This window comes from Bemisia tabaci, chromosome 4 (assembly GCF_918797505.1).
Source record: "Bemisia tabaci chromosome 4, PGI_BMITA_v3".
NCBI classification, from domain to species: domain Eukaryota; kingdom Metazoa; phylum Arthropoda; class Insecta; order Hemiptera; family Aleyrodidae; genus Bemisia; species Bemisia tabaci.
The window spans coordinates 6531445-6551495 of record NC_092796.1 but is presented as its reverse complement, the minus strand read 5'-3'; the positions used below and the strand labels follow the sequence as shown (position 1 = coordinate 6551495).

General features: G+C 39.5%; 2 protein-coding genes across 3 annotated transcripts in view; both read right to left on the bottom strand.

The window, feature by feature from the left end:
• Window positions 1–1741, bottom strand: part of LOC109037617 (ATP-binding cassette sub-family G member 4) — a 157246-nt gene extending 155505 nt beyond the window's left edge. Inside the window, exon 1 of one of the 2 annotated variants that reach the window (XM_019052380.2) lies at window positions 1426–1741. The gene's annotated coding sequence lies outside the window, so the exon portion shown is untranslated. The remainder of the gene's footprint in view (window positions 1–1425) is intronic. The other variant, XM_019052379.2, reaches the window with a different exon arrangement.
• Window positions 1742–11701: 9960 nt separating this feature from the next.
• LOC109037619 (SET and MYND domain containing, class 4, member 4) lies at window positions 11702–19430 on the bottom strand. Its single transcript, XM_019052384.2, has 7 exons — window positions 18774–19430; window positions 17373–17682; window positions 16362–16483; window positions 14521–14919; window positions 13147–13443; window positions 12763–12923; window positions 11702–12374 (listed from the first exon to the last, which is right to left on the bottom strand). The coding sequence occupies exons 1-7, from the start codon at window positions 19260–19262 to the stop codon at window positions 12143–12145; spliced, it is 2010 nt and encodes a 669-aa protein (XP_018907929.2). The 5' UTR covers window positions 19263–19430; the 3' UTR covers window positions 11702–12142.
• Window positions 19431–20051: the final 621 nt, after the last annotated feature.

Sequence of the window (20051 nt, the reverse complement as noted above, 5' to 3'; positions counted from 1 at the left end):
TTCTCGGCGTCATTATGAATCTGCTTCTCCACTCACACGAACAGAAAGGGGAAACTGTAACCACTTTTACCAAGAATATGTCTGGAATAACGTGATTCATTTGAATTCAAGTAATACTTAAACATGCCTAATATGCCCAATTGTCCAGCAGCTCTATTGCTAGTCCTGCATTCAACGTGAATCTCGCAAAACATATAGCTCACGGATGGTGAAACGAACAGAAGCTATCGTAAAATTTTCCCTTAAGTAATCGTTTTTAGACGCAGGTTAGGCTTACGTCATGTTCTATGTGATCGTTTCTCCTGTTCAAAATAAAACACGTATCATTTTTGCATGACACTGTCAAAGGCAAGGCCAAATCACGAGAGTCGCCCTCGCCTTACGTATGAAATTTTCTCCATCTCTGGACAACCTTAATTGCTTGGACAATTTTATCAATGGTTTCCGACAAAATTTCTGAAAAAATGAGCTCAGTCATCATTAATGTTTTGGATTTTTCCCTCTCTATTTTAAATCCTTTTTTCAACCAAATCAGCAACCTTAAAACTGAACCAGAATTAAATTCCCTTAAATTTACTCCAAAATTAAATTTCAGCTACATATTCTTAAAAGCAGAGATTAGAATTAAATTTCATGCATTCGTTCATCCATTCGTTTTTACAGAATTTTTCCCAGGTAAAGGGGAAGAATTTGTACTATTACACTCTCATATCCCTGGAAAGGGATACTGCCATTCTGTTCCAGATAATTTGAACATCACACTTCACGAACGGGGTCTGAGTCACCGGGAGAGGAAAAAGGTAATTCTTTAGAAGATGATCGATATTTTTCGGGGGATTTTTAGGGAAGGGGGGTGTCTAATGCTTTTTTATAACATAATCGGGAATCTCAAAGATAGCTTTACGTAGTCTTTAATTTTCAGATAGAGAAGTCACTTCTTCCAAGAAATTAGAGCTCTGAACGACATGATCAAATCTCCCGCAATTTCCCTTGAAATCAAGAGGAAAAATCCGTAATGATGCACTTTTGTATCCCAGGAGAGGGCCACCGAAATTCTACCCCAAATAATTGAAGCATCTCACACTTCACGCTAGGCGCCTGAGTCACCGAAAAGGAAGATAATATTTGGAGGGAAGATCAATGCTACGGGGATTTTCCTTTTTTTCCTTTATATTTTTTGTTTATTTTTTATTTTTTTATTTTTGCCTAATCTAAACCTCCAGGGCTGAACAAGCTTCAAACAGGCCTAAATTTTCAGCCACAATTATCGGCACATCTTCCTTAGAATGACATTCCATTCATTCGGGTAAAACCAAATGCCCCGCAATTCCCTCCAGAATAAAGAGCACGAATTGTACTGATGCACTCTCGGATCCCAAAGGGGGACGCTGAAATTCTGTCCCAAATAAGTGGAACATCACATACACTTCACGCATGGGGTCTGGGTCACGGAGAAGAGGGTTAGTACCTTAGGCCGAGGATGGACGCGAAGACGAACAAGTCGAGGATGAACGCGGAGCGACAACTGAACTTGTCGAGCGGCGAAAGAACGCGGTTCGCGATCTTGGATCGCGGATCAAGATCGAAACAGGATTTGCAGCGCCAGACGCGGGGTCCCCCCCAGCCCCGGGCCAGGAGCAGTTTTTTTCAGTGTCTGTGCGCCAAGCGCCCAGGTCCCACAGCAATACTGCCGTGCTAAGGAAAAACGCGGTATGAGTCTTCGGGCGTTGCCAGATTTCCTCACTAAAAACTAACTTTACTAAGAAAATTTTGAATATTTTTCTCTAAATTTTTTGGACGATTTTGTTCGCAATTTCATCTCAATCATCTGAAAATTTCTAGGAAAAATATAAAAACTTTCCACAAACAAACATGCTTTACCTCAGGAAATTTGGCAACTCTCGAATGTTCATACGGCGTTCTTCCTTAGCACGGCAGAGTAGATTCTATTAGTGCTGACATCACCATAGGAATTCTCCAGATATCGAATTGGATCCAAACAATAACAATGATATAATCTCTTTCGATGCTACGAATGAGAATAAATCGATACACATCGTTTTTCTGAGACGCGGCACTATTAGCGAGTGGGAAATGGACGAATCGTTGGGCAAAAGTTGTGAACGACGCGGGTTTTTCGTGCGAACAACACCTCAAATTCGAAATTGGGGGGTACGTGTTTTTTTTTCTTTTTTTTTCAAGTTCAAAAAATTTTAAATACAAATTTTGCATTGTATCCTAGATGTTTGCCCTCTGCCTAGTTTTTGTCTTTCCCTTGATTTGTCGCTGAATTTAAATTTTGACCTCTCGTCTAGAATTGCAATCTACCCTAAGACTTGCCCCGAATTTTGACCCCCCTCCAAAATTTCCTTTGATTGTAATACCCCCTACATTTTAAAATCCCTCGGATTTTTTCCTGCATTTAGACCCCCTCCCCCTCAAATTTCGACTCCCGTCCCCTCATTTTTTTTGTGCGGAACTACTTTAAAACGAAGTGTGTTCAAAATTACCTTTATTATGATTCTACCAAGAATTTCTCCTTCATCCTCTACTAACCCACTAAGTATGGCACTGGTTGCAATTAAATACGACTAGACTCAGCCCACATTTCAGGAAGGGAATAACACAATATACCTAATATACACTAAAATATTAACCAGACTTTATTGTGCTAGGTCCGCCATCGCACCTAGTAAATCAGATACATTTACTCAGTCTTGTAATATTACAGATTTCCTGTCGCATTTCATTTGGTTGAAAAATTAATGATCATATTGTTTTTGCTTCGACTCCTATGCGATTCATCAGGATTGTTATTTGAAAATTTCGCATCCAAACGTCAAAAATACCTAGTTTTCCCAAAGGGACTCGTTTTCTCGAAATGATCAGCAATTTGGACATACCATAGCATATTTTGAGCAAACTTAACTTATTTTATATTTCAAAAATAAGAGACGTCTGGACACGATAAATCTATTCGTGGTAGATGGACGTCCATAACCATATTACACGTGACATAATGTATTTAAGGCGAGTCAGCGTGAGTAGTGAGAAGTGAACTCGCTATGTTCTGTTCAATGCTGCGGTAGCATGGCGTGCATTACGATGTATCGATTGATTGGCGGTTTGAACCTATGGGAAAGTACCGATAAACAGGGTGTTCGCAGCGAAAACCTTAATGATCGAATATTAACCAAACCTTCAAATGGGGAAATATCGATCAATCACAAAGCACGCCACGTCTTTGCTGTGCTGCTACTGAGAGTCGGGAGAAAAGTAAAAAACGAGGCCGAATTATTCAGGCATCCCTGTCTGCGGCTGTGTTGCTCACGTAGCCCTTGAGGCGGCACTAGCGCATTGCAAAAAAGACAAACGGAGGAAACACAATATGGAAATAGAGGAAGGGAGAGGATGCACGATGACGACGGCGCAGAGATATAACTATTCGTACTTGATGGATGTCCGTGCTGCATCTTCCAAATTGAAGGCACCATGGCGTGAGGCGTAAACTCACAATGCTCCGCTATATTCTGCCAATCAGGATTCGCTCAAATGCGAGAGAAATTTTGAAAACGAGGCCCGATTACGTCTCTCCTATCATCGGCTGTGTTACTCACGTAGCCCTAAATGCACTGCTTTGAATAAGACAAACGGAAAAAAACATGACATACAAATAGATCAGAAGAATGGACGCGCGTTCATGACGGCGCAGAGATACAACTATTCGTACTTGATGGATGTCGGTGCTGCATTTTCCAAATTGAAGGCGCCATGGCGTAAGGCGTAAACTATCAATGCTCCGCTATATTCTGTGAATGAGGATTCTTTCAAATTCGGGAGAAATGTTAAAAAAGAGGCCCGATTACGTCTCTCCAATCTTCGGCTGTGTTACTCTCGTAGCCCTTAATGCAATGCTATGAATAAGACGAACGGAAACAAACATGGCATACAAACAGATCAGAAGAATGGGCGCACGTTCATGACGGCGCAGAGATACAACTATTCGTACTTGATGGATATCCGTCCTGCATCTTCCAAATTGAAGGCGCCATGGCGTGAGGTGTAAACTCACAATGCTCCGCTATATTCTGTGAATGAGGAGTCTTTCAAATACGGGAGAAATGTTAAAAACGAGGCCCGATTACGTCTCTGCTATCTTCGGTTGTGTTACTCACGTAGCCCTTAGTTAGTCCATCATTTAGCCCCTTAATCAATAAGAACCACCCATTTCAACAAATAGGACCCCTAAAATTTCTTTGTCTATCGCTTTGCCCATCTCTTTCAACAATCAGTCCGCAGGAGTTCAAGACCTCCCTGAGCTGAGGAACGTGTGTTTCTGACAATTTTTAGGAATGCACCCGGAATCCTCATTCTCTGAAATATTGGACTCTTGGAGCTTTTTAGATCACAAAACGCTTCCCGTGTCGTTTTACAGAAGTCTAACTTGAAATCAGCGTACTGCCGTACTAAGGGAGAACGCCGTATGAACATTCGATAGTTGCCAATTTTTTTTCGAAAAAAAGTTTATTTTTTAAGAAAGTTAAGGATATTTTTCCTTGAAATTTTCAGAAACTTTAGATGAAATTGCGAACAAAAATGTCTAAAAAATTGGTAGGAAAATATTCATAAGTTCTGTCATGGTAATAGGTATAGTGGTCTGAGTGAATAAGATGAATCTCATGATATACGTTTACACATACTATTCTCCGGGGCGAAGATACAAGAAAAGCTCTCCGACGCTGGGGAAGGGGGGGGGGGGGGGGAAGCGACCCACGATTGCCCGTAGGTGGCTACGCTCTACGAGAGTCCCGTTGAGCAAGGGAAATCGCCCCACGTTTGTACGTAGGGAGAAATGGGGAACCAGCTGACCAATCGAGCTAGGAATTGAATCAGTTGGCTGGGCACTCTCTCGATACAGTACGCTGTTGAGCTTTTATACTCCGGAGAGAAGGTCGAGCATTCGAGATCAGAGGCCAAGCCGCGTAGATGCTGCTGTAGTCAATGAAACTCGAAAGCTCTGACGTCAATCTCCAAACGTACACAAGCCCAACAACGCACCGCTCTTTCTTCCCATCACAGTTCACTGGGAAATTAGTGTTTTATCAAAGGTAATTTGGCAACGTCTAACGGCTCATACGGAGTATTTCCTTAGCACGGCAACGTGGGTATTTGGAGAACTTTCGATTTCGATACTATTCTTGTACTCCCTGTCGATTTTCTTCCATGAAGAAAGAGATCCGAAACCGTCGAATTAACCTCGTGGTCGAAAAGAGAGTGTAATTATTTCGATCCTTAAAAAAAGAGGAGGATTCCTGAATATGTGATAGGTTTGTCTATAAATCTTTGAGGGAGACTAAGAACGAAATATTCAGTCATGGACAATCAATAAGGCGTCAAACTGATCCTGTTTCCATTTTTACTGAGTGAGTACAGAGCAATTTTCCCTGAAGTGTATCCTCAAGAAAAACTTATATTTTATGAATTTTTTGCGAATGGTACCCGCCGTGGAAGAGAGTCCCTTTCAAAAGAAGATTGCGACATTTACTGTAGTAACGCAAGCTACGAGACAAAAAATTCCAGGTGTGACTAAAGACTAAAAGCAAATCAGTGTGCTTCCCAAGTAGCACTCATGACGAAAATATTGAAATAATGTGCAAAGTAATACGATAAAATAGCCGACTTTTTTGCCATTAGATTGTAATATTTCTACACGATTTGGCCGTTAAAGGCAAATTTAAATAAATCAAAACTCGAAATGATTTCTACTTGTATTTATATGTATGAGAAAAATAGGTAATTTGAAATACTAAGAAAGATTGCTACTGATTTCAATTTTATTGCGATAAAAAAGAGAGACCCCTTCAATTTGTGGATAGGCAACATACACAGCACTCCTACACGGTAGCATCAATTTCCTTGATTTTGGAGTGAGAAAAAAAAATTCGAGATATCAGTCGCATCCTATGTAATTGGAGGCGTAAAATCGATTCCGCACGGTCTCGACTCTCGGCCTGACTTCCTGAGCCGAGAAACAGTCAAAAACTGGTCAAAAACGAGCTTTTCAGACCAATTTTTGACTCTTTCTCTGAAGCATTTTCAGCGGATAGCTAGAAGGGAGGGACTCGCGGAGCTTTTCCGACTGGAAAATCGCACTCAGCGGGTCATTTCCAAGCGGCCAAGCTTGCTTTCGGCTCGATCGGCGAACATTCGATTTTGACGCTAAAAATTTAGTCCATGTAACGCCAGTTTTAATTCCAAGTAAAACTAGTCTTGATGCATATTCCGCGAAAAATTCGACCCCAAATTCCAATTTTTAAGCATCAAAATGTCAGTTTGAACTTTTATTCCGCCATAAGGATCCATGTATAATTTCGAAACTTCAAACACGTATTTCTCGAAATAGGAGAAACTGCACTTGTGCGCCATGTGCGCCTTGTCCTCCAAGCCTATCGACTATCTCGTGACGTTGACTCCTTTGGATCTAAGCTCGCTTGGGATTGACCCGCTGAGTTCATTTTCGAGTTGGAAAAGCTCCGCGAGTCCCTCGCTTTGAGCTATCCGCTGAATTCGCTCCAGAAAAACAAGCAAAAAGTGGTCAGAAAAGCTCGTTTTTGACCCTTTTTTGACTGTTCTTTGGCTCAGGAAGCCTCGCAGAAAGCCAAGACTGTGCGGAATCGATTCTACGCCTCCAACTACATAGGATGCGACTGAAATCTCGAAATTTTTTTCTCAGTCCCAAATCGAGAAAAATCTACAGGGGTACGAACCACGGACTAAATTTTCGGGGTCGAAATCGAAAGTTCGCCGATCAGGCTGAAACCAAGGAAGTTCGCTTGGAATTGACCATGCTAAGTGCGATTCTCCAGTCTGAAAAGCTCCGCGAGTCCCTCGCTTCGGGCTGTCCGCTGAAAACGCTCTAGACAAAGAGTAAAAAATTGGTCAGAAAAGCTCGTTTTTGACTGTTTTTCGGCTAAGGAAGGCTCGCAAAGAACCAAGACTGTGCGGAATCGATTCTACGCCTCTAACTTCATAGGATGCGACTAAAATCTTGCAATGTTTTTCTCAGTCCCAAATCGGGAAAAATCGACAGGGGTTACATGGACTAAATTTTTAGCGTCAAAATCAAAAGTTAGCCGATCGGGTCGGAACCAAGTAAGCTCGCTTGGAGTTGACCCGCTGAGTGCAATTTTCGAATCCGGAAAGCTCCGCGAGTCCCTCGCTCAGAGCTATATCTGCTGAAAACGCTCCAGAGAAAGGGTCGTAAAGTGGTCAGAAATGCCCGTTTTTTACCTGTTTTTGACTGGTTCTCGGCTGGACAAAATCAAAAGTTCGCCAATCGGACCGACACCAAGTAAGGTAACCTGGATTTGACCCCGCTGAGTGCGATTTTCGAGTCGGAAAAGGTCCGCGACTCCCTCGCTTCGAGCTATCCGCTGAAAACGCTCCAGAGAAAGATTCAAAAAGGAGTCAGAAATGCTCGTTTTTTAAATTATTAGCGTCAAAATCGATAGTTCGCCGATCGGGTCGGAACCAAGTAAGCTCGCTTGGAATTGACCCGCTGAGTGGGATTTTCCAGTCGGGAAAGCTCCTCGAGTCCCTCGCTACGAGTTATCCGCTGAAAACGCTCCGAAGAAAGAGACAAAAAGTGGTCAGAAAAGCTAGTTTTGGACCAATTTTTGACTGTTTCTTAGCTCAGGGAGCCTCGCCGAGAGTCGGGACCGTGCTGAATCGATTCTACGCTTCCAGCAACGTAGGGTGCGACTGAAATCTCGAATATTTTTCTCCGTCCCAAATCGAGAAAAATCGACACGGATAACATGGACTTTTCTCGGGTCAAAATGGAAATTTAGCCGATAGGGTCGGAACCAAGTAAGCTCGCTTGGAATTGACCCGCTGAGTGGGATTTTCCAGTCGGGAAAGCTCCTCGAGTCCCTCGCTCAGAGCTATATCTGCTGAAAACGCTCCGAAGAAAGAGACAAAAAGTGGTCAGAAAAGCTAGTTTTGGACCAATATTTGACTGTTTCTTAGCTCAGGGAGCCTCGCCGAGAGTCGGGACCGTGCTGAATCGATTCTACGCTTCCAGCAACGTAGGATGCGACTGAAATCTCGAAATTTTTTTCTCAGTCCCAAATCGAGAAAAATCTACAGGGGTACGAACCACGGACTAAATTTTCGGGGTCGAAATCGAAAGTTCGCCGATCAGGCTGAAACCAAGGAAGTTCGCTTGGAATTGACCATGCTAAGTGCGATTCTCCAGTCTGAAAAGCTCCGCGAGTCCCTCGCTTCGGGCTGTCCGCTGAAAACGCTCTAGACAAAGAGTAAAAAATTGGTCAGAAAAGCTCGTTTTTGACCTGTTTTTTCGGCTAAGGAAGGCTCGCAAAGAACCAAGACTGTGCGGAATCGATTCTACGCCTCTAACTTCATAGGATGCGACTAAAATCTTGCAATGTTTTTCTCAGTCCCAAATCGGGAAAAATCGACAGGGGTTACATGGACTAAATTTTTAGCGTCAAAATCAAAAGTTAGCCGATCGGGTCGGAACCAAGTAAGCTCGCTTGGAGTTGACCCGCTGAGTGCAATTTTCGAATCCGGAAAGCTCCGCGAGTCCCTCGCTCAGAGCTATATCTGCTGAAAACGCTCCAGAGAAAGGGTCGTAAAGTGGTCAGAAATGCCCGTTTTTTACCTGTTTTTGACTGGTTCTCGGCTGGACAAAATCAAAAGTTCGCCAATCGGACCGACACCAAGTAAGGTAACCTGGATTTGACCCCGCTGAGTGCGATTTTCGAGTCGGAAAAGGTCCGCGACTCCCTCGCTTCGAGCTATCCGCTGAAAACGCTCCAGAGAAAGATTCAAAAAGGAGTCAGAAATGCTCGTTTTTTAAATTATTAGCGTCAAAATCGATAGTTCGCCGATCGGGTCGGAACCAAGTAAGCTCGCTTGGAATTGACCCGCTGAGTGGGATTTTCCAGTCGGGAAAGCTCCTCGAGTCCCTCGCTACGAGTTATCCGCTGAAAACGCTCCGAAGAAAGAGACAAAAAGTGGTCAGAAAAGCTAGTTTTGGACCAATTTTTGACTGTTTCTTAGCTCAGGGAGCCTCGCCGAGAGTCGGGACCGTGCTGAATCGATTCTACGCTTCCAGCAACGTAGGGTGCGACTGAAATCTCGAATATTTTTCTCCGTTCGAAATCGAGAAAAATCGACACGGATAACATGGACTAAATTCGGTTCAAAATGGAAATTTCGCCGATAGGGTCGGAACCAAGTAAGCTCGCTTGTAATTGACCCGCTGAGTGGGATTTTCCAGTCGGGAAAGCTCCTCGTGTCCCTCGCTACGAGTTATCCGCTGAAAACGCTCCGAAGAAAGAGACAAAAAGTGGTCAGAAAAGCTAGTTTTGGACCAATTTTTGACTGTTTCTTAGCTCAGGGAGCCTCGCCGAGAGTCGGGACCGTGCTGAATCGATTCTACGCTTCCAGCAACGTAGGATGCAACTGAAATCTCGAATATTTTTCTCCGTCCCAAATCGAGAAAAATCGAAACGGATAACATGGACTAAATTTCTCGGGTCAAAATGGAAATTTCGCCAATAGGGTCGGAACTAAGTAAGCTCGCTTGGAATTGACCCTTGACCGATTTCTGTATCGAATGTGAGGTTTTTTTCCAAACACTATTCTGCTTTCACTTCTCTTAATTTTGCCGATTTTTGGGTTTAGAATGATTCTTTAGACTCATGCGCAGGGGCTATCGTCCTTTTTTTTGCTGAAAATTCAAAATCTGCCGAGATTTTTTATCTAAAAGATAAAAAAAAGCGACAAAATTGCATCCAAAAATGGTTTGCAGTGGGCGAGTCTATGGTACGTGTTCACGTAAAATTGCTAAAAATCAAAATCTTGACTGATCCTTTTTTCGAAATACGCGATTTGAGATTTTCATAGTAAATTTCCACTGATTTTGATTTTTTTTCCACTGATTTTGATCCGATTTTTTATTTTTTTGTACATTGAATCGGTGTTGATCGGTTAACGTTTTCATTTTTCGTTCGATTCATGTCGATCATACATACCCTCTCGTTACACGCACACTTCCTTTCATACCCTTTTTTTTTAAACTGAAAAATTCGTCTTCAGCTGCGTCTGCGGCAATTGTTGTTACGAATATGTTGTGCGTGCTGGTTTCAGGTCATTACATACACGAATCTCTGAAGGCGTTTCATGTGCGAGAGCAATTCGCCTTCAGCTGCGTCTGCAGCAATTGTTGTTACGAATATGTTGTGCGTGTTGGTTTCAGGTCATTACATACTCACCTCTCTGAAGGCGTTTTATGTGCGCAAGTGGCGTACCCTGTTGGAGAACTGGCGAATTGCTCTCGCACACAAAACGCCTTCAAAGAGTCGAGTATGTAACTACCTGAAACCAGCACGCACCGCATACACGTAACAACAATTGCCGCAGACGCAGCAGAAGGCGAATTTTTCGGTAAAAAGGAGTATGAAAGGAAGTGTGCGTGTAAAGAGAGGGCATGTATTCGATCGACTTGATTCGAACAAAAAATAAAAACGTGAACCGATCAACACCGATTCAATGTACAAATAAATAAAAAGTGGATCAAGAACAGTAGAAAAGTTGCATTTACTATGAAAATTTCAAAGCGCATAATTCGAAAATAGCACTAGCCAAGATTTTGATTTTTCGCGATTTTAAGTGTGCACGTACCATGGACTCACCGGGAGCAAACCATTTTTAGGGAACATTTTTGTCCCATTTTTTTTTTTTTGCTTCAAAACCACTGTGCCGGGACTCATGCGGAATTTGAGATATACCCTTACGCCATAGGAGCAACGAATTGGACCAAGTTCAGCAGGAACTTACCAGTTACCATGCCGCATTTTGAAAAGAGAAGAGTTTGAAGTAGTTTAATACAATTAGTCTTGCATCGTGTCCTGGCTAAAATTCAAAGTCGAGAAAACATTTTTAAGCCTGAAAGCACGTTAAACTTCACATTTAACATTACCTAAGTTTTATGAATAAATGAAACTTGATGCGTGATCTTAATTCATTGGAACCATTGCTACTTCCATTAGAGGTGTATCAAGGGAGTGAACGAAATTCTTGATAAAATCGGAATAAAGATGTTTTTCAACAAATCTTGTTTCAGAAGGACCTAATTCTGCCCAAAAAAATAAAATAAATGAATAGGAATCTATGTGGGAGACCAAATAAGTGGTGCTACAAAAGACAGGTTGAAGCTCAATTTGTACTTTGAAATTCCTGTGAGCCAACCATGATACCTGATGTCATCTTTAAATTTTAGTCATTTTCTTAAAATCAGAAAACATTTACTTTGCAGGTTTTTTTTTTTTTTTTTTTTTTTTTTTTTTTTTTTTTTCTAAAGGAGGGGAGCAAGAAGCTTCACTTAACTTATATTTGAATGATTTTTGCTCAGAAGATTTTATTCAGCTCCTTGTCTCTGTTGACACAAATTTTTTGATTCAGATTTTCAGATTCAAATATACTTCAAAGAGTGGGGGAGAGAGTAAGTTTATAAACTCATTAATGTTGCAAAAGGTCTTGAAATTTTACTTCTAAAGCCTAGGCTTAGAGGTTTGAACGAATGCTATGCTTACAAAAGGAAAGAAATTACAACTTATAGTTGAATGAGCGACAACTCTCCCATGTTTTAACATGATAAAAGAACCATAAAAGATATTAATTTAAAAACAATTTAATAATAAAAACAATCCAGTGACATTGAAAATCACAGATAAAAATCAACTAGTATAACTACTGTCAATTGAAATAAGTTAATAAAAACAAAAAATAGAAGATTTAATTGAAAACAAAAAATAGGCTTCTGAAATACGTATACTATGAGTCATCATTGCAAGTTCACTAGGACCTTGTCCTTCACCGTTGCAAATTTTCGTAGACGCAACTGTCCTCAAGATTACAGCTGACTTAATAAAGACTGATGATTTCTTACAAGAAATTGATTCAATTAGGTCTTTTGCGTAAAATCTAATGCTTTTTAATCATTCTGTTTGCTTTGCATTTGGCTGAGCTTTCCATTGGAAAGTTTTCTTTGAAAGAAGCCCTGAGAAAATGAAAAATACTAGAGAAAAGAAGGCAACTCTGGATACTACTGAATTCAAGATTGATTCTCAAAGATATAATGATTGGCTTCCATGCTAAGGCACTGTTTCACTGTTTCCTGACACTCGCTGAACTCCTTCCATGGTCTTTGGATGGTCTGCTGCAACAGGGCTAAGTGTTTGTAGAGGAAATCTAGGTGTCCATTGGTTTTCATCTCAAGTACTTTCTCCAAAATACTTTGAAATACTTTCGATGATACAGAAACTTTTTTCAGGAGTTCAGTATCTCTGGAACATAAAGAATCTAATCAAATGCTGCAATCATTCTCCTAAAAAACTTGATAAAAAAGAATGATGACAACGAAAGTCTCATGTAGGTAGTGCTGTCAGGCGATATGAACACAGCGGGGTGTATTTACAGTGAATATTTTGCATCAAAGAGTATAAACAATTTTTAGATAGTGGTTTTCAGTTTAGTAGACCCTCTCCCCTTGTAGAAAAGACTGGTATCATTTAATTTAAATTTTCAGCCCGAAATTGTGTTGTCCAAGGCTACAAAAGCATGCAAACAGTTTTCCGTCTTTCAGTGAATGAATCTCTCTCTGACAGTGCTGAGTGTAGTCCAATTAAAATACATCCTCAGTGAGGAGTGAAAGGATAAATATTAGACACTTACCTAGTTAAATATACCGGATTTGTGGATGCCAGGTCACCATAACGTGGCCAATCCTCCAAACATGCTAAACACTGACACTGGAAGTAATACTGTTCAAGTAGATGCTTCTGCCTTTCTTCTCGCGAATGCAGAGCATGGTGGTAACCATAATTATCGTACAACTAAAAAAAAAGAGAAAAAGAATTACATAGGAGGTAAAATTACTACTTATTATTCTAAACGTAAATAATAATAGAGGAGAACCTTGGTAATCAAGTAAAAATCTATTTAACCACAAATTTGCCCAAAAAAATGTTCTGGTCTAATGACCAACTAGATTCGTGAAATGATCTGCGACTGCGCTTATGTAGAATTCAATGACAAAAATAGAAACAAAAGGCTTACCTGATCACCAGCATGTATGACTTGGATTGCCCTGAGGACGACTGTGTCTCCGTTGTAACTGTGCCGAACAACGTTTGGATCACATGAATGATTGATTAGGCTCAGAACAGGGTAAGCGACAGCACCAATTTCAAGACTGTCATATACCATGTGACTATCAGCACACTTTGAAAACAGCATCTCAGACACTTCGTGCGCATTGCATGGTAAACACTGCAAATATTTCATCAGCAATGCACCACAGAAAAGCTCTGCCCCTGACAGGTGAGGCTGCATCTCAAATGATCCGACAAAACCCTGAAAATATGCAACAGAAAATTGTAAATATTTTGCAGTAAATTAAACATGAAGGGGGGGGGGGGGAGTATAATCTTTTAATTCCATGCATGTCTTCACAAGCCGCCAAAGGTGATAAAATAAATCTAAATCAATGCTATACTCATGTTTCACTTGTTAATACACCTTTATGTTGATCTGTGCCCAAATATGTTTATTTTTTACCTACTACATTACAGTTGGATTGCTAGGCTTCAGACTTAAGTTCTCTAGACATATTTTTATTGGAAAAAATTGCAATGAAAATTGATTAACCAGTATACTATGATTACAAGTTTTCATATGCAAATTTTATGGACTAATTGTAAGTCTAAAAATGGAGACTAGCATAATTGTAAATCATATCAGGATCAGTAAGAAACTTCCTGCTCGTAAAAAAATCTGAGTCAATGTAGGTTGAACCAGCCATTGAAAACTTTGAAACGCTCGGGAAATAAGATAATGCAAGGTTGATTTTACGCTAATTTCCCCTCTACTTTGGTGTCTGGTAACTCTAATTAAAAAAAAAAAAAATCAGAACACAGAAAGAAATATTTTAATGTGAAACCTGCCAAAGTGAACTCTGAGACAGATTCGACTCAAATAAACTTCGGTTTTTAAGCGAGCAGAATCTGAAGATTACTGGGTACAAAATTCCTATTTTTCATTGATGAGATGTACTTGAAAAAATCTGGTGTGTTTAGCATGTTACAAATAGAATTTATAAGAGGAAAAATGTATTATAGAGTTTAATTTCTATCTCTGTCTAGGGATCCACTATGATTTAAGAATAAGTGTCAAATTGAGTTCAAATTATTGCTGATGGAAAACACCATTGAGATTTTGCTGGCATTAAAATCGAATTCATGAAATTTTCATCTTTAAATATTTTAAATACATGTATGTGAAACCCTGCTCAAGTTTAGTGATACTCCCTAACAAGAGTAATGGTACATCTTATTCACTGGATTATACAGGAAACAAGATTTACATGAGATTTAAAATGAGTTAAGGTTTCCAATATTGAATATTTTGAAATCTTTGACAGTCACAACTTACATTTTCAATTTTGCTGGACAACTCGGACTCAAAAAAATCAATCCTTCCCAACAAGTAAATGAAGACAGTCGCAACTGTGCATCGACGGAACAAATCAGCTAGGCTTCGACGGTGACTATTTGTTTCCAAATGGTGCATCGAACAGTAATCACTGGAGATATATTGACCGCTAGAATTGAGCCCTTTTATCACATCAGACTCCTGATGGGAAAACGATTCAACATAATCTCGTAGCAAGTTTATTTCTAAGCCTTGTCTCGAGGCTACCAACAATATTCGTAGAGCTAAGAGTTCCATCTTGTTGAACTCAAGGTCCAGCAACGTCGGGAGAATTTTGCATTCTATTTTATGACACTTTTCCCAATTTCGATTGCGACACTTTTCAGAGCAGTACATGACCTGTTGAAAAAAATTCGGTCATTAGTATTACCTTCAATTTTATCTTATCTTTTAGTTTATTTATGTTTCTTTAATTTTCTTTCCCTGACAATGTGCGACAGCATGCACGAAACGCTTTGGACTTGGTTTATTTTGGTATGTATCATACTAATTAACTACCTTGCCTCTTCTAGGGCCTTGGTCTTGGTCAAAATCCTTCCAATTTCAATTTTATTCCTAAATATACTTCAATTTGGTCATTAATAAACAAATGTATAATAAAGAGACAAGACCAATGGGCAATAAATTGTTTTGACTCCTCTAACTTTTTTGACTAATATCTTACACACAAACTGAACAGCTTGCAGAATTACAAGTACACTTTTGTTTAGAGAAGCCAAGCTTAATCTTTGAAAAATTCAGTACTCCCTCTCTCTCTGCTTCCCCTCTTTAGATTGGATTGAAAATACAACAGACATAGAAAAAAAAAACATGTATATAGTTAAGTATACGAGAAGACCAATGGATTTATCCATTAGGGAAAGATTTATGTTACGGTGAGGACCCCTACAGATAGAGAGCACTGTGCTTTTAACCGTATTTTTCCCGGTTTGTTTGGAATGTTTTTAATGGAATCTAAAGAAACTGACATTGCTTTCCTTCAGCCATCGCATTCCAAAATGCAACTACACATCAATGGCTAAAGTGCAAAACCATGTATTGCATTGCAGTGTTTCAAAATTTACACTCCTAATTTTTTTTCAAAGAAAAACAAGCCAACTTTATACCTTGAGATTTACACATAATATTCTACTGACAGAGAAGAAAACTGAAGACAGTTTCCAAGAAATTACGTTGAATTATAGGAAGTCTACAACGTCGCAACCGGAGATACATGGTTTCGCACTTCAGCCATCGACATATAGAAAAATACCAACTTACGAACAGCCAGCAAAGAGAGGTTCAAAATTATTTTTAAATAAATTGCATGGGAAGATTATTCAGAGAATATTGAGAAAACTCACTGACACTATTTTCTCGAAAATTATTGCTTGGATTATTTGAAAAATTCCAGGAAAAGTATCTCAAACTGTTTATCATCAGCCAGGATTAAATTTTTGTTTCATTCATTGATTATAAAAAATGTTGGTCTCTTCTGGTGTACAGATTACAGCATTTGCAGTATGATCTGCATGTCCCGGGGATCTGATTATATAGTCACAAGAGAAGGTTTTCCAAGGCTGGTAATTTGGAAAATTGAGGTAAGATGAAGTAAACAAATGTTGGCATGGGTTTTAGTGATTAGGGGAGAAAACATCTGATGCTGACCATAAATGAGCCACCAAAATTTCATACTTGTCAAATTGCAAAATTTGCAAGGTTAGGAGAAAGCATCCAATTTTACTTCCTGTACATACATATTTTTTTCAACTACTACAATAAAAAAAAATGCAGAGTCTCACCAATGAACAACTTAAGCAAGGGACTAGAGCTTCATTTCGCTTATAACACTCAAAACAATGACTGGAGTACTGATCAGGAAGCAAGATAGAAGAGTACGGCTCCTCCACGACTAGAACATCGCCTGAAACCAGAGATCAAAACATAGAAATGTACAGTTATTTTCAGTGTACCTACAGTGAAAAAATTAGATAAGAGTATTATGTACTTTTAAGCTTGTTTTAAGTTTCTTTTACTCAGAGGAGCTATGAGATCGACAATGGATTCATATTTTAATTAAGAGACTTCCTAGGAATTTCCTATCTTTTTTTTCTCAGAAACATTAGCGAAAGATCTGGTCTGGTCCCTAATAGATTTAAAAGCAGTAAAATAATTAAAATCTTTTAAAGAGGGCTCATTTGAATTTTCACTTTGAGTGAGGAGATCTTATATTACTTATCAATGTATTCATATTTTATTTTTGGAATTGCTGATGAAATGTTGGTCCTCCTCTATTTGAGGCGGATGAGGGATTTAGGTAGGGTCTAAGTAACTGACTAAAGAAAATAAATTAGAAAATACTATGATCTGAATTAGCTCGATTACATCACATTCTCCCATGCTTTATTTTTCTGACAGAACAGCGAGCGAAATTTTGTCTCAAAATTTCAGAAGAATATACTTTGCGATTAGCAAGAAAATCACAGAAAGTTTGTAAGTATTGCAATGCTCAGTTCTTGTCTTTAAAAGTATAACTCGAGATGAAATTAAGCAATTTGATGTGTGTTACTTAACAAAGATTCTAGTAAAGGCTGTCAGAAATATCCAAGAGCTATCCGAGAGCTTTATTGAAGTTTGTGTTTCTAAAATGAGTCATGACACTGATGATGAATTCATATTTCATTCTTGAAATCCCTGTTCTTTTTTTCTGGGGGCAGATGAGGAATTTGGCCCAGGTCTTAGCTCATTGAACGAAAGTCAAGTAATAGGGGAGTAATAGTTTTTCTTCTAATGACATAAATATTGTAACCGACCTGGATGTATATCTTCAGTGGCACACAAGTATCGCCCCTCCTCACTGTTGTAGTCCAGTTTGATTGCCCGAGATGCAGATGGGATGACAGCATTTCCAGGTGACGACACGGATGGTAGACAGTTAGAATTTTGACATGATAGTGGGTCTTTTGCATCTTCAACATCAGCTGAGAAACAAGTCTCGCTGTTTGTTGACTCTCCTCCATCTGCCTTCAGCACACACGACTCAAGTTCAGAATTGTAGCTTTTTTCTAGATTTTCCCTTGTTTTGTCTTTTACTGTGGACACCCCCAAGTTCTTCAATGCAAGCTAAAAAAAAAAATTAATACATTAACATAAGAACATAAAGAATAAAATATTAAAAAAATGCAATGAAATTAAAAATTCTAAAAAAAATTCATGAGCTCCGTCATTAACAAAGGAACAGAGCAAGATATAAAATCGTCTACCTACTTCTACACATAAAATTGAGATAAGATGAAAATCAGTTAGTTTATATTTGAGGATCAAAATTGAATGCTACTATTTTTCTTTGAGCATCCTTTACTTTTCTGGTATAAAAGAAAGAGGAGACATCCGGTAAAGCTGACGTATTTTACTCAGTTGGCAGCACGACTTTACTTTAAAAAAAGTCCTTTTCTTTGAATTGAATGCACAATTTTATTTGACTTTCAGCAACAATTATCCTTGACACCTTGCCTACCACAATTCTGTTTTCGATTGGGATGCGGTTTCTTGCATTAAACGCTTTCATAAAGCCAGCAGTTTGTTGAAGCTACGTATATGCTAACAGCTCACGACCAGCATGGCCCCAGCAGGAGTCAGGACTGAACTTTTGTTTCTTAGGGGAGGGGAAGGGGGACGACAACAACACCATGGTGCTGGGAGAAATGTGGACCCATGAGACCATGTCATACAATGTGTTAGAAGTGAAGTGACACTTAAATCAAACATTGCTTGCATTTTCATGGCGAAGAGGTACTTGAGGTGTCGTCAGATAAGTTGACCATTGTTTACGTTCGGTTTGCAAGCGCAAACAACGAATTTAGGCCTCTGCACAAAGCGGAGTTTGCTACTATCCACCTTGAAAACCTTCGTATCATGATCGTATAGTAAAAAAACTATGATCAGTTATGATTCGCAACTTTTATATGGTTGTGATTTCTGTGTGGCTAAAAATTAGAGTGTTACAAGGTTTGAAAGGATATAAAAACTTATCTAAGCTTGTATTCTTGCTTCTGCGAGAGACAGATGTTTTCATGTGGATAGTGGTGACACAAAATGCTTGCAAACCGAAAGTAAACAATGGGCAACTTATGTGACGACACCTCTATCAGATAAAAATGGCTTGGGATGCTGAATCTATGATACTATCAGAAAAAATCTATTGATTGACTTACAGTGAAAGATCTTTTAGATTGTTCAAGACATCCATTATGCAGAAAGCATTTTGCTTTTCTCTCATACAATTTGTACTTCAGGTGGTCCGGATAGTTGCAAGCTATTGCCCTGTTGATGTCAACGACACACAATTCATAGGATTTTAACATGAAAAGCACAGCAGATCTATTCGCATAAGCCAGAGCAAGTTCAGCACTGTCATTAGGGGCAACAGCAACACTTTGAGAGTATAATTTCAAGGCAGCAGAGAGCTTCTTCTGCTTGAAAGCTGAGTTTCCAACATTCCTTAATCGAATTGATTCCTCCGTACTTTTACCTCTTTGATGGATGGTCAGCGGGAGTACATTTTCCTGCAATATATTAAATACCAATTCAACTCTCTTCTCATCACAACTGCATTCCGAGAAGACTTTCGAGATGCTTCTGATGCGATCTGATTTGTCCAAGGCATGCATCAAGTTGCCGTAAATTATGTCGAAACTGCTCATATTTTTGAGAGCTCCATTCAACGCCGCTTACATTGCACGTTCTTGAATCCAGGATATCCTTCTGTAAGTTCACACAAGACACACCGAAAACACAACACAATAAAATAATTTTACATTTTTTACGGTTTCATGTAAACATAACCTCACATCATCATAAACAAAAACACAAAAACATCGATTCACTCACTAACGACATCTGTGTGTGGTTTTCCGAACTAAACTCTATTAATTGCGTTGGTTGGCTACACTGAAAAACGCCTTCAAAAAGGTAAAATATGTAATAACTGGCACACATCATTTTGATAGTCGTATTTGCCGTTCACAATATCGAAGGCGAATTGAGAATTATCAGGTAATTCAAGCACTGATACAAAAAGTTCATCTCGGTGCTGATCGACGCAAAGTTTTTTTTTTTTTTTTTTTACCACTTCAAATAGCCCTCAAGGGCTAATCCCACGCTTTATGTCCCATCCCCCCACCGTCCCTACTGAACCAGCCCCAGGCAACCATTGTTTGAGACCATCAAACTCGGGTCGCCTGGCCGAGAATCGAACCCGGGACCTCCCGATCATAGAGCAAGCGCTATAACCACTACACCATAGGAGGCCGACAAAGTTGCGTGTTATGATTTACAATTCTCTGACTGGGAATTTCTTCCTGAGACTCTTTTGATATTTTGGAGAGAATCAGATTTTAACTGGTCACCTATATACTCCAACTACCCGAATTTCAGCAAAATGAGCTCCCATGTTCAACTAATTCTTGAAGATTATGTCTCAAGATGAGCTC

What these genes read in the sequence shown, in the direction of transcription:
- LOC109037619 (XM_019052384.2), bottom strand. Translation starts at nt 19,262, where the DNA reads ATGAGCAGTTTCGACATAATTTACGGCAACTTGATGCATGCCTTGGAC. An exon ending in AATCTAAAAGATCTTTCACT is followed by an intron (nt 17,683 to 18,773) that starts GTAAGTCAATCA and finishes TTTTTTTTTTAG; the next exon opens with CTTGCATTGAAGAACTTGGG. An exon ending in AATCCGGTATATTTAACTAG is followed by an intron (nt 12,375 to 12,762) that starts GTAAGTGTCTAA and finishes TTTATGTTCCAG; the next exon opens with AGATACTGAACTCCTGAAAA.